At 52.2% G+C, this 12,477-nt stretch overlaps 1 protein-coding gene across 1 annotated transcript in view; it reads right to left on the reverse strand.

Annotated features, from left to right (window-relative positions):
* Window positions 1-1,018: 1,018 nt before the first annotated feature.
* Window positions 1,019-12,477, reverse strand: part of PYGB (glycogen phosphorylase B) — a gene marked incomplete at both ends in the record, with an annotated part of 42,555 nt that continues 31,096 nt past the window's right edge. The window contains 12 exon segments of the mRNA XM_081033789.1: window positions 1,019-1,040; window positions 1,346-1,553; window positions 3,344-3,485; window positions 5,267-5,325; window positions 5,808-5,973; window positions 8,961-9,128; window positions 10,004-10,105; window positions 10,771-10,818; window positions 10,822-10,885; window positions 11,790-11,886; window positions 11,889-11,910; window positions 11,916-11,951. Coding sequence (XP_080889915.1) covers window positions 1,019-1,040; window positions 1,346-1,553; window positions 3,344-3,485; window positions 5,267-5,325; window positions 5,808-5,973; window positions 8,961-9,128; window positions 10,004-10,105; window positions 10,771-10,818; window positions 10,822-10,885; window positions 11,790-11,886; window positions 11,889-11,910; window positions 11,916-11,951 — 1,134 coding nt within the window.

Below are 12,477 nucleotides of genomic sequence, written 5' to 3' on the forward strand. Positions count from 1 at the left end.
TGGGAAAGGAGGACACTGGCAGATATGGACATCCCAGGACATGGGGATGGGGCAGCAAGAGCCCAAACGAGGGGGTGTGAAATGGGACATTGTGTGTGTGCTCCTAGACTGATAAGGATGCAGTTCTGGCTTTTAAGGTGACATTTGGGTTTTTACCTAGCTGGCGCCTGAAGCCTCACCAACTCCCCAGAGAGCTTTTAGGCAATTAGACAACACTGTCTTTTCTTTTTAATTATTGTTCAGAATTACGCCAAGGGCTTCTCAAGAGTGTCCAAGGCCATGAAAAACGAGGAAAGGCTAAGCAGCTATCAGACCAGAGAAGATGGAATCCTGGGACAGAAAGTGACAAGACATTCATGGCAAATAAAGTATTGACTTTGGGGCCCACGCGGTGGCTCAAGTGGTTAGAGCACCCTGCCTGTTCGATTCCCACATGGGCCAGTGAGCTGCGCCCTCTACAGCTAAGAGTGTGAACAACAGCTCTCCGCGAGCTGGGCTGCCATGAGCGGCCGCAGGTTGGCCTGAGCCGCAGCAGGCTACTGTGTGCCTCCATGAGCGGCCAGTGGCCAGCGTGAGTGGCCGGCAGCCATCGTGAGCAGCCAGCAGCTGGTGAAAGCTGCCATGAGCTGCCGACCGACGACTGGCAACCCTGGCGATGGACTGCCTAGCCAGGAGGAGCACAGGGCTCATAACACCAGCATGGGCCAGGGAGCTGTGTCCGACACAACTAGACTGAGAAACAAGGGCTTGAACCAGAGTGTGGGAGGAGGTGGAAGAAGGGGGAAAAAGGAAAAAAAAAAAGTATGGACTTTAATAAATAACAACATAACACTATTGGTTAATTGTCACAATATTCCACACTAATTAGCAGGGTGTAAGCAACAGGTGAAATTGGAACTCTCTGTACTGTCTTTGCAACTTTTCTATAAATCTAAAACTATTCCTAGACAAAAGGGTTAATTTACAAAATTAGGGCAGAAAATCTCGGCAGTGGGTCAGCCTCAAATCCCCAGATAGGTCAAAAGTGATCAGGGCCCTGTCTGCAAGGGAAGACCAGGGCCTTCCACCCTTTTGAAAACACTTGGTCTGGACCCCTCAGAGTGGGCCATGGAGAAGAAGCACAAAGCAGCCAGCTCCTGCCCAAACCGGCCTCGTTGGACAGCATGCTTGGTGCTCTGGAAGTGAGCAGACCAGACCAGTGTGCCGGCAGCCACACCCCACTCTCTGGGCAGGCTTTCCCCCTGGCAAGCAGAGGCCTGGCCAGAGAGCCCTTTGAGGCCCTCCACAGTGGGCAGTCCCCAGGGTGCTGCCATGTCCTCGACAGCATAGGAGGGGAAACACACACCCTTTCTGGTCTAGGGCCTCTATGTCTTCTACCTGCAGACCAAAAATGAACAGGTTCTTAGCTCTGGCTTCCTCAGCCATCTCCACGTTGGCACCATCCATGGTACCGATGGTGAGGGCACCGTTGAGCATGAACTTCATGTTGCCTGTGCCGGAGGCCTCAGGGCCCGCGGTGGAGATCTGCTGTGAGAGGTCAGCAGCAGGGATCACTGGATGGGGCGGGGCAGGGAGCAGAAAAAGCCATGTTAGCCACCAACCACTCACAGCATGAGCCATGGGAAGGCAACAAATACTGCTCCCTCCTCTTGGCCTGCAGCTGGCGCTCACTCCAGGATGAAGCAGACCCCGAAGGTAACTGAGGCTAGGCATTGCCCACCCCACCAGTAAGGGCTCTCCTTGATCCAGGGCAGCCTGAGGCAGAGGATCCACGAGGGCACTCCTGAGGAGAAGCCTTGCAGGTAGCAAAAGACCTTTGTTCTGGAAACTTCCAGGGACCGGGACCCAAGCAAAGCCTGGTGGGGCCTCTGGTCCTGGCCTGTTGGTTTATCACCCCCTTCATCCCAGCACCACTTTTGTCTTATTCAATCAGCCCATAAGGCTCACCAGATCACTTCAACAGGAATATAGACCCAGGGAACCAGAGGACTAAAAACGTGTGTGTGTGTTGGTGGGGCAATTTCTTCGTGTTCACACAAATGGCCACGCAGCTGCTTCCAAGCATAGGTTCCCTGCGCCTTTTCTGTCCCACGTGCCTTGGCATCCCTGCTCCCACATCCGCAGCTCGTCTGCGGAGCTGATGCTTTCCTAACCCAATGGCTGGCATTCAAGGCCAGCAAGACCAGAGCCCAGCCGTTTTCCAAGGTCAAGCCTAGGTATTAGGATAAAGAGACATAGGTGTCTCAGTCCACATGCAGGCACGCCCATGAGCAGCATGACACAGCAAACGTGATGGCAGAAATATTGTCACAGCAAGTCCAAGAGCTGAGGGACAATGCAGAGGCTGTGGGAGTCCAACCCAGACTGGCCACAGGCTGCACACCTTCAAGGTCAGTTCTAAAGAAATGCAAAAGCCTTCCCCAAATAACAGTGAGGGGCTGTTCCAGGCAGCAAATGGCCATGTGTCAGAAGCTCAGTGAAGGACGAACCATACCAACTGAACCAGACATGGTCCATGGCAATGGGGACCACAGGGATGGCTCTGATAACGGGCCGCGCTGGCAGGAGAGAGCACACTAACTTGCACATCTTTACTCATACAAAGCCCAGGAAACAGCAAGTGGCCTGTTTGAACCACAGAGGTGCCTGCTACGTGGTGTTAGAATTCCAGGCTCAGCTTTCCACCATTTGGTTGGACAGATGCTTCCCAGCCAGGATCCCCAGAAGAGGCCAGATCAGGATAGCCATGCTCTAAGGCACATTTAGCTGCAGGACCTTCTTTAGAACCTTCTCCTAGGAACACATCCTAGGCAAGTCTCCCCAAAGTGGAGTGGCCCTAGGCTCAACTCTGAATAGAGCAGGGAGAGATGTCAGGCCCTGAGTTGCCCTTGGAAAGCACAAAAGAAACTAGTGCTGGCCCAGGTGAGAAGCAGGCAATGAATGCTCTTGAGAGTGAACAGGTGGTAATGAGCAGAAGCACCCTCTGGGGATGGGGAAGGGGAAGGGAAAAGGGAGATGCATGGAAGCATATCCTGCCAGCAAGAGTGAGTTCAGCAGCAGAAAGGCAAAACTGAGAAGCCTAGGAGAGAGGAAGGGGAAGAGACAATGAGATCAGGGCAGGAGCAAGAAAGTACAGAGACAAAGGACATCCAAGGTTGAGAGTAGTTCTCCGCACTTAAGGACATATAGGCTCCACAAAGCCTTTCAATGCTAGACTGAAGACTTCCTTTGGCTGGGGAGCCTGGTGTCCAGGGCAGAGTTAACCCTTGACCAGCAATGACCACCCACATCGCGCCCAGGCAGGGACAGACTTTCTAGTCTAACATAGTCTCTCCAGAGGTACCTTTTTCAGCCAAGGACACTCGGTAGTTCTCTAGGAAGATCACTTTGAGCTTGTCACCCAGAGTTGGATCACGGTTGACGACATCACCGATGGAGTTGACCAGCTTGATGATCATGCTGGCCATGTGGTAACCAGGAGCTGCCTAGAAAGGGGGAGGGAGGGCCCAGCATGAACACGCCTGTATTCAGCGGCTGGCATTGCTACTGCTTGCTGAAGCCTGGTGCTGGGCACACTGAGATCATGCTTAGCTGAGCTGACTCCTGGTATCGGGGAAGGGTGGCTTCCCAAAGGGGCTGAGGCCATGGCATTCTTGTGTGTCCTCCACACAACCTAGCAGACGGATTCGTGGCAGAACTTGCAACCCTACCGGGTGTGATGTCCCACTTGCTCTCCCTCAGCTCTGACGGAGCACATCTCATGACGGCCACCTCACCATGTGCAAAAATCTGTCAGCTTCAAGCTTGTTTCCTAATTCTAGTCAGTTTTCAGAAATGAAGAGCTAGAAAGAACAGGTTACTAAAACTAACTACCAACTTAAAGGAACTACAGGGAAATAAGGAACATACTGGATCATGCAGGAGGGATGCAGTCAGGAGAAGCCCGCTGGGGAAGACACCCCGCCACCAATTTCTATAACAAAACTAATTGCAGGGGGGCAGAAAAGAGAGACATGGAGAAGACCTACAAATGAAGCGATTTAAGAAACAGCCAGCGATCAACCATGCTAGCCATCTCCAGGGTCCTGATTCAAACAAACTGTTCAAAATATATGTGATTTTAATAACCAGGTGTGATGATGGTCTGGTGTGGCAGTGTTCAAGAGTCTGTACGTGCTGTGGTTTAGGGGAAAACATCACTGTGTGAACATGTGAAGTGCTGAGGGGTAAAGCACTCTAGTATCTGTGGTTTACTGAGAAACGGTCCAGCACAAGTATAGCTTTATGGATGTTCCACAGTTCTTTCTACTTTTCTCTAGGCTTGAAATTTTTAATAATTAGAATGTTTTAAACTGTTTGAAAGTCCGTATCTCTAAGATATACATATACATATTGAAATACTGACAAATGAAACTAAATGATGTCTAGAATGTGCTTCAGAAGCAGCAGAAGTTGGAGGCGTGGACAGAGACCAAAGAAGGTGAGTGTGCGCTGCTGTCTGAAGCTGGTGGGTTTACGGAAGAGCTTCAACTTACTGTCCACCTTCATACATGCTCGAGTCGGAGCAGAAGACAGAGCCTGGCCCCACCTTGTGATGCCCCCCCATAAAGAAGATGTGCCCCTAGTGCAGCTCACACTCTCTGATGATGTCAGGGTGCTGGGAAAAGGGGCAGAGAGTGGGACACTGACCCGAGTGCAGAGCGCAATGATGAGACCCACCAATGCCTAAATAAGCTAGACTCCACAAGAGCATATCCAAAGCACATGCCACAGTAAATAAAATGAAATAAAGCCAGTCTGAGCTCAGCCTGAGCTCACATCTGGTCGATGAAGCAGCCAGTGACCTGCGTCCTTTCAGCACATGAGTGGGGGGTGGGGATGCAAGCTGGGGCCCCAAAGCTGGGCATAGCATGAAGGGTGGTGGTTATTCAGAGAAAGAATGCCGCCCCACCAAATGAAGGGGTCAGCAAGCCACTGGGGGCTACCCTCACGGCTGGGGTCCCCCAATCCCATGTGCTGGGAAGGCTGGGGTCCTACCCAGCTCCCTCCTATTGCTGAGCTGATGCAGATTGAACCATCTCAGCCCACAGTCTTACCTCGGGGCCCGGGAACCACTGGTATTCCACGTACATCGTGCCTCTGAGCCACTCTCAGTGTCCAGCCCAGTGGGCAACTGGTGCCCAAGTCGGAACACAGTGGCACTGCTGAAAAGCGTGGTGCTTTTTCCATTCTGGCCAAATATCAAGCAAAGAGGTCATTATCTCACCTTTCCCCTGATCATGACAGTTCTGGGCACAAAGCCCTTGGCAGGGTCCTTCTTTATTCCTGCAGGACAAACAAGAGATTCGAGTGGAGCAACTAGAGCCATACAATCCCCTGCCCTGTTACGCACCTTGGTGATCAGCAACTGCAGAGGTCAACCTTGACAAAGGTGATAGGGTATAGCAACTGGGCCCCAAAACCCTCCAGGAAATCCCCCTTATAGAAGGGGGACGAGGCCCCTAGATTTTGCACTTGTGTCCCAGGGTGGTGAGGAAGGCCAGTCAGGAGCAGACTCTTCCGAAGGCCCACAGGAACAATTGCACCCCTGTTTACAGAACAGCCCAACACAGGAGCCTGCTTTGGGTCTGGTCAAGGCCCAAGGCCCTTGCACATAACGGGCACTCGAAAAAGAGGTGATGCCAGTACCATGGTAATGGCACTGTCAGTCTTCGAGGGTAACAGGTGAAACCCCCAATCCCCCCACTCCTGTCCTGATGCTCTCCTGCAAGGAGCAAACAGAGGATCAGCTACAATGGCAGGCTCACCTTCAGCCCCAGCAAACTGAGGTGTCCTCACCAGGCCACCAGTTTTCAACTTCAGTGTGTGTGAGGGGCGTGTCCACTCAGAGGTGACAGGCCGCCTTAGACAGCGTGCATCGGAGAGCCAGGAACAAGCCATAAGCAATACAGAGTTGTGGCTTATCTTTAACTTCTGATTTCAGGTCCTGGTAGGAACATGGCTGTCCCTTACTTCTAAGTCGTCCCACTTCCAGAAATCAGACAAAATAACATGAAGTACAGAAAAAAATAAAAACACTACATTTTCACCAAAAACTAGGGAAGAGTAAAAACATGCAAACTCCAGAACATGGAGCAAGTTCTGTCAGGTCACGGGGACAGAGGGCCGGAGTGGGGGTGGGCCGTGTGGTCGGGGGCAGGGCTGCAAATGCAAGGGTCTCAGGACGTGGCCTCCCCACAGGAGCTGTGAGCGAGGAAGACAGGGAAGGAGCCCGGGGGGCAGGCAGGCTGAGCTCATCAGCACCTGTCCTATAGGGAAACCTTGGGAGGAGGGTCTGACATCTTTAGTGGACAGAGGCCTGCAGGGGAGAAACCAGGGGAGCCCGGGTGGGGAGCCTCCTGAGCCAGGCTGGACTTGGAAGAGGCAGAGGAGATGCAGCCAGAGAGGCAGCAGGCCTTGGGGAAGCCGGCAGCTGCCCGAAGGCTCCACGCAGCTCCACGCAGCTCCACGCAGCTTCTGCTAGGCATCATGGGCAGTGCAGCTCACTCATGTAGGAGTAGTAAACAGGAACTCAGCTTCCCTAAAGACAAGGGAAAGTGGAACCAATCTTCCTGTGAGAATCTCCAACCTGTGAGGACCATCAACCTGGAAAGGGGACCACAGCGCCGAAACACAAGACTTTGGGAGAGGGCAGAACACAGGAGCATGTGAAATGAAAACTGGTAGAACATGGGAGCAAAAAGGCAGAACCACCACATGTAAATGCAGCCTGATTACAGACGCCAAGAGGGAGTAAAGGGTCACAGAAAGCATAGCAGACACACAGAGGATGGAAACAAGAGCAGAGAATCTAACAAAAAAGGAAAGACCTCTAGAAATGTTCAGAGCGAAATCAACAGGCAAGAAGGTAGATAGAAGAAGAACCACCAATCCCCACCCCCCAGTACCCACACCTCGCTGGAGTCCCAGAAGAAGAAAACCAAAACAATGGCTCCATCAAATGTTTTCAATATATTTCAAGAAAAATTCCTAGAAATACTGCAAGATGGCAATCATATTCAAAGAACATCCTAAGCACCTGGGAAACTGACCCACAGCGGCCAGCATGCAGACACAGTGCAGTAAAATTAACACAGGCAATGTGACCAGCTCACTTATGATATGAGAGCAAGACACACCAGAACCCTCTCTCTAGACCAGGGGTGTTCAAACTTTTTTCAACGTTTTATACCAAGGGCCATATGTGGTAAGATACACAAACAGCCGGGCCACTCACTTGAGGTGAAGTACGTATTGCCTCACCTGGTTTATTTAAGTAAACTAAATATATTTTTGGAATTTGCTGCAGGCCAATTAACAATGAATTGTGGACCGCACTTGGCCCGCGGTCCGTAGTTTTGACACCCCTGCTCTAGACAGAGGAGCGCAGGACCTAAATGATGCTCAAGGAAAGAAAGTGAACTGAAAATGTCACCCTCCATTGTCCTTCACAATGAAAAGCTACAGACTGTTCTGAACAAGGAAGAACTTGGGGAGTGTGGTTCATGGGAGCAGTTTTGTGAACTAGAAGGAAATTCAGGCAGGACGGCTTTGCAAAACGACTAGTGCGCACTAAATGTGTTCACCCGCAGACTAAGGCAAAAATAAAGTCTGGAATGAGGACAGCAGAGCACAGTGTCAATGTCATATGCTCTAACCATGGAGAAAGCACCTGTACACACATGAGCACACATACAGGCAGGGGTAGGTGAATGAGAAAGAAATGAGCACGAGCCCCATACAGCCTCAGTGGAACAGCTGGGGATCACAGGGTGTAATTAATAGCTGACAATCCCTGCAGGAGGAGAGCATGATGGAAGTACAAAGGCACACACCAAAAGAAGTGACAGAGAAACTACTGACTGTAGGTGGGGCCACAGTGGGAAGACGGAAGGGGCACCCAGTGATTTCACTGCTATTCAAAAACTGGGTTCAAAGAAGGGACTCAGGGACACCACTGGGGAAACTGATGAAAAAATGCAGAAAATCATGACAACAAAAGAAAAATATGGCAAAATAAGGCAAATAAAACAGAAGAAGGTCTCCATGAACTGTTTCTGGCCAGGGAAGCATGAAGTGCTCCGTCAGCCGCACACAGGAGGCCCCTCACCTGCAGCCTTCTCTGAAGATTCGGGTCAGCAGCATCAGAAACACTCAAGCCTCAACCCCATCTACCCTATCACTCAACTGTGTCACAGGGACTACATTCCTCCACCTGACTGAGTCTTATTTATTTGTAACAGGAGCTCTAATGCTCTTGAGAGGAGCTTTCTAGCTTGAAAAGAGTTATTTGTGGTTCCTTTTGTTTTGAAAATAAATATTCACTTATTACATTACAAAACTTTAAAAATGAAGTTATTTTTTAAGGTTTTCTTATCATATTTGTAAACCTAGCAAATATTCATTTACTTTTAGAGGGTTTTTGATTCATATTTGCTCTCATATCTAAATGCTGCTTAAGTAATTTAAGGTACAAGTATAAATTTAATGTATACTATTTTGGTTTTCAGTAAGTATTCTTTTAATGCCTGCAATAAGTAAAATCTTTCCAAATAACTCAAGGCAAGTCTAAGAAAGACAACAAGTAAATTTAAAACAAAAGCTGAAGTGAACCTGAAGCCCAGCCTTGGAGTCGCAGGAGGCTCCCCCACCCCGGGCCGCACGCCGACACCTGGGCCCCGCGCGGTCCCGAAACCCCACGGCCCTCGCGAGCTGTTCAGCGCTTTGCCCGCCCGACCCCCCAGCAGACTGGAGGCAGAGCTCACCCTGCCCTCCGTCACTCCCCAGGCACTGAGCGCACAGAACACGTGACGTCCCGCGCGGAGGGAGCGCCCACAGGCCCGCCCCGCCCACAGGCCCGCCCCGCCCCGCCCCGCCCCGCCCCGCCCACGCAGGCCCGCCCCCGCCCCGCCCCGCCCCGCCCCGCGACTGCAGGAGGGGCCGCCGGGGCCCTCGCGGTGCCCGTGCAGGCGGCTCAGCAGCCGCCGCTCCCACTCGTGGACCCCTTCACGTGCACATCGGCCGTGGACGAGGCGGGGGTGCTCACCGGGTCTCCTTCCCAGGAAAGCACAGAGCTTCAGCTTGTTTTCCTGGGGACAATGAAGGGAAAGGAGGGTGGGGCGGTTCACAGGAACGAACCCCACACACTCCCCCAGGTCCCACTAGTGCTGGGCTTTCCACCTGGGCTCAGAACACCTCCGTCAGAAACGCGGCAGGGCGGGGGCTCCCCGATGCCCGCTGCTGCCCCCGGGAAGACCCCGGAGGGCGGAGGGAGGACCGGAGCTGAGGGGCGGACGGGCGTGGGGGGGGGGAGGGGGGGCCGCGCGAGGACAAGTGACGGCGGCAGAAGGGGGGTCCTGAGAGCGCGTGCGCGCCGCCAGCGGCAGAAATAAATGGAAAATCAGACCACACAGCAAACCTGCAGGAAAGCAAAGGATAAGAAAAGCACATTAAAAGAAGACTAGTCTGTATAGTATAAAAGGAGACGGACGAGAGCAGTCGTGGAGAGATGAGAGAGAGGACGTAGACTTCCAAATAATGGGTTATTTCTGGGCATGGAGCAGAGGTAGGTGGGGGGCGCATGGTGTCTCACGGTCAGTCCTCGTTCTCCATCAAGGCCCCCCACTTGGTCTGAAGAGTCTCAGCGCCCCCTGGCCTATGGAGCCGTGAGGCTGCCTAGTGGGGAGAGGCTCAGGCGCACAGATCTGAATCAGCGTTGTTAGCGCTTCCCTCTGGACAGAGCTTCGGGTGCAGGCATGCTCGAGGCTGCTCTGGGGGTCTGCGCTCCCCCACCCACACATCCACCTGCCTGTCTGCTGCGTGACCTGAGGTCAGTCAGGCCCTCATATGAAAACCCGCATAGAGTGGATGGACTTTACAGCCCCTGTCCCTCCTACCTGGACCGCTCAGGGATACAGTCCCACACTAGCTCCAGGCAGCAGGACCAGGCTGCACACGGGCCTACCTGCTTGACTTTGGCCATGTCTCTGAGGAGTGCCTCGTCATTGACCAAGGGCATCTGCTTCTTCTGGTGGCTCAGGTCAGTCAGGAAACCCTCCCTGATTTTCTGGAGAATCACAAAGAGACATATGATTTCTCCCCATTTCAAGACCCATCCTCCCAGAGAATGTCCTCCTCCCATTTTGTCACCCATGCCTCTACTTCGGCTACCTCCTACTCATTCTTCAGATCTCAGTTCCACTCTCCCTTCCCTGACACACACACAGCCCCAGTCAGGCAGTGTCCCCACAGCAGGCCTTCACCCCAGGTACTGCATGCACAACTACCGGCTGTACCCTTGAGCCTAGCATACCCCCTGGCATCCACAAAGGCTCATTTCCTTCCTGAGTGAGTGAGCATATGAACAAGTCAACAAACTACCATGTCTCTAGCTCACAAAACCTCTTCAGCTGTGGGCTTATGGCTGCCATTCAGTTGGGTGGCCCTACCTCAGTCCTTCCAAAAGTCCAGGACCTTGCTTCTGAACTCACCCACAGGCCCCAGAGGTCACTGACTGACTGGCCAGTCTGGTTCAGCACTCCCATGTCTAGGGATGGCAGCTGGACCTCCTCCTACTCCCATCTAGGAGCTACTGCTGGTCTACACACAAAGGAACAGATTGTTGCTTGTTCAGCACCCACTGCTAACAGGCCTGACAACACCAGAAAGGCAGTGGCTGTGGCTCTAACTGTGCCCACAGCAACCTGTGGACTCAAAGTCAGCTGGTCTCATCTCCACAACGGTGTCAGCCAGCCCTGGGTTACACAGGAGCAGCCTCTGTCAGGGTGTGATACCATTCGTCTTATTCTGAAACTTCTTTGGTTCCAGCTCATAAAAATCCTTAAAGCTAAAACCACAGAAAATAGGCAAGTCACAATCGCTGTGTTCTGAACAAGGTGAGCAAGAATGTAAGAACCTTGTTAGGAAATCCCCTGGAAGCTCCTGAAGCTCAGTTTTCCTATTTTGTTTTCTAAAGAACACAGAGCTGTCAGCATTACTGCACACTCTGAGAACAGTGGGCATGCAGCACATGCTTTTCAATTCACCCCACTTCCAGTCTTGCAGCCTGGGACTAACTAGAACTACACAGGTATTGGGACTTGGCCATTTTCTAGAGTGATCATGACAGTAGAGAAACCGGAGCTCAGTTTTTTCACCTGTAAAATGGGGAGCCCCCTAAGAAATCTGTTGTGGGGATTAAAGCCCCCAGGCAGGCAGGCACTGGGAACAAAGAAGCTTCCACATGGACAGACCTGGTGTAGGCCCACCTAGTGCTCACACAGGTGTGAGGATGGAAGGAACTCCAAGATCACATCCCACCAAGAGGGGACAGGAAGCACAAGATTTGACCTAAGAACTCCTTCAGTCTGACAATGCCAAACCCCAGCCCATCACACCCTAACCTCTATCCTATCCAAGCCAGGAGAGTCATCCCCAGATACTGTGCTCATGGCACTTGGCCAAAGGTAGAGGACTCTAGGAGCAGAGGCTCTGCCTAGACAGACCAAGAACACAGAAAACAAGAGGAGCCACTGGTAATGAGGAGAAGGCTCAACTTCCTAATATCACCTGCCTACCAGTGTGCTTTGGACAGTTCATCCATTGCCCATGAGGGCAGCACAATAATGGTGTGGAGCATGGGCCACATGCCTCAGCCACTGTGCATATGGGCAGCTGACAGTCCCTAGAGGCAGGTGTGAGGTCAGAAAGGAGGTAAGCCCTGGCTCGGGGCAAACGCCAGCTCCACTCACACTGAATGCTTCACAATCTCCGAGGGGATCCTCACCACACCACTGATAGCGTGGAGCCAGATCACACACAGGTGAGCCATGTTAATCCGCTTGCAGACCCTTCCTCAATCACAGACATCCTTCATAGATGGTCCACATTCCCGGCGACAGGGCAGCCACATGCTGTTCCCAAGACAGAGAGCTGTGAGCAGGAGAGCAGGAGGTCCCACAGTGGTCCAGGGGCTCCCTGTGGGAAGTTCTGTTTCTTTCAAGAAAATCCCAGGGTTGCTGCACCCCAGACCTGCACTCAAATACCCTGGACACACCTCTGAGAGCCCCTCCTTCCACACCGCCTCAGCCCAGGGAAAAGCCAGGGCCGGCCTGAACTGCTCTGTAGGAGGCAGACTGAAGAATCAGTGGTGCTGAGGCCACGCCGTGTGATTTACAAGGAAAAGATGGGAATAGTGTCCCTGTTGGCCTAGGTAGGGATTAACCACATTGACAGTGGGAATAGCTGCCTTTTCACCAAAAGGTTAAAAAATGAACTGTAATCACATCTGGATTCTAACACCATTATCATATCTGCAGTTAACAAAGACGAATGGGACTTTGTTTCCAAATCGCCCAAATGCTGCTATGTCCTCTCAGGACAAAGGTCTCTGGCATTCCAGAGACTTTAATCTAATCCCAACAGGGAATGGGAATGTTT

The sequence above is a fragment of the Rhinolophus hipposideros genome (assembly GCF_964194185.1).
Source record: "Rhinolophus hipposideros genome assembly, chromosome: 22".
NCBI lineage: Eukaryota > Metazoa > Chordata > Mammalia > Chiroptera > Rhinolophidae > Rhinolophus > Rhinolophus hipposideros.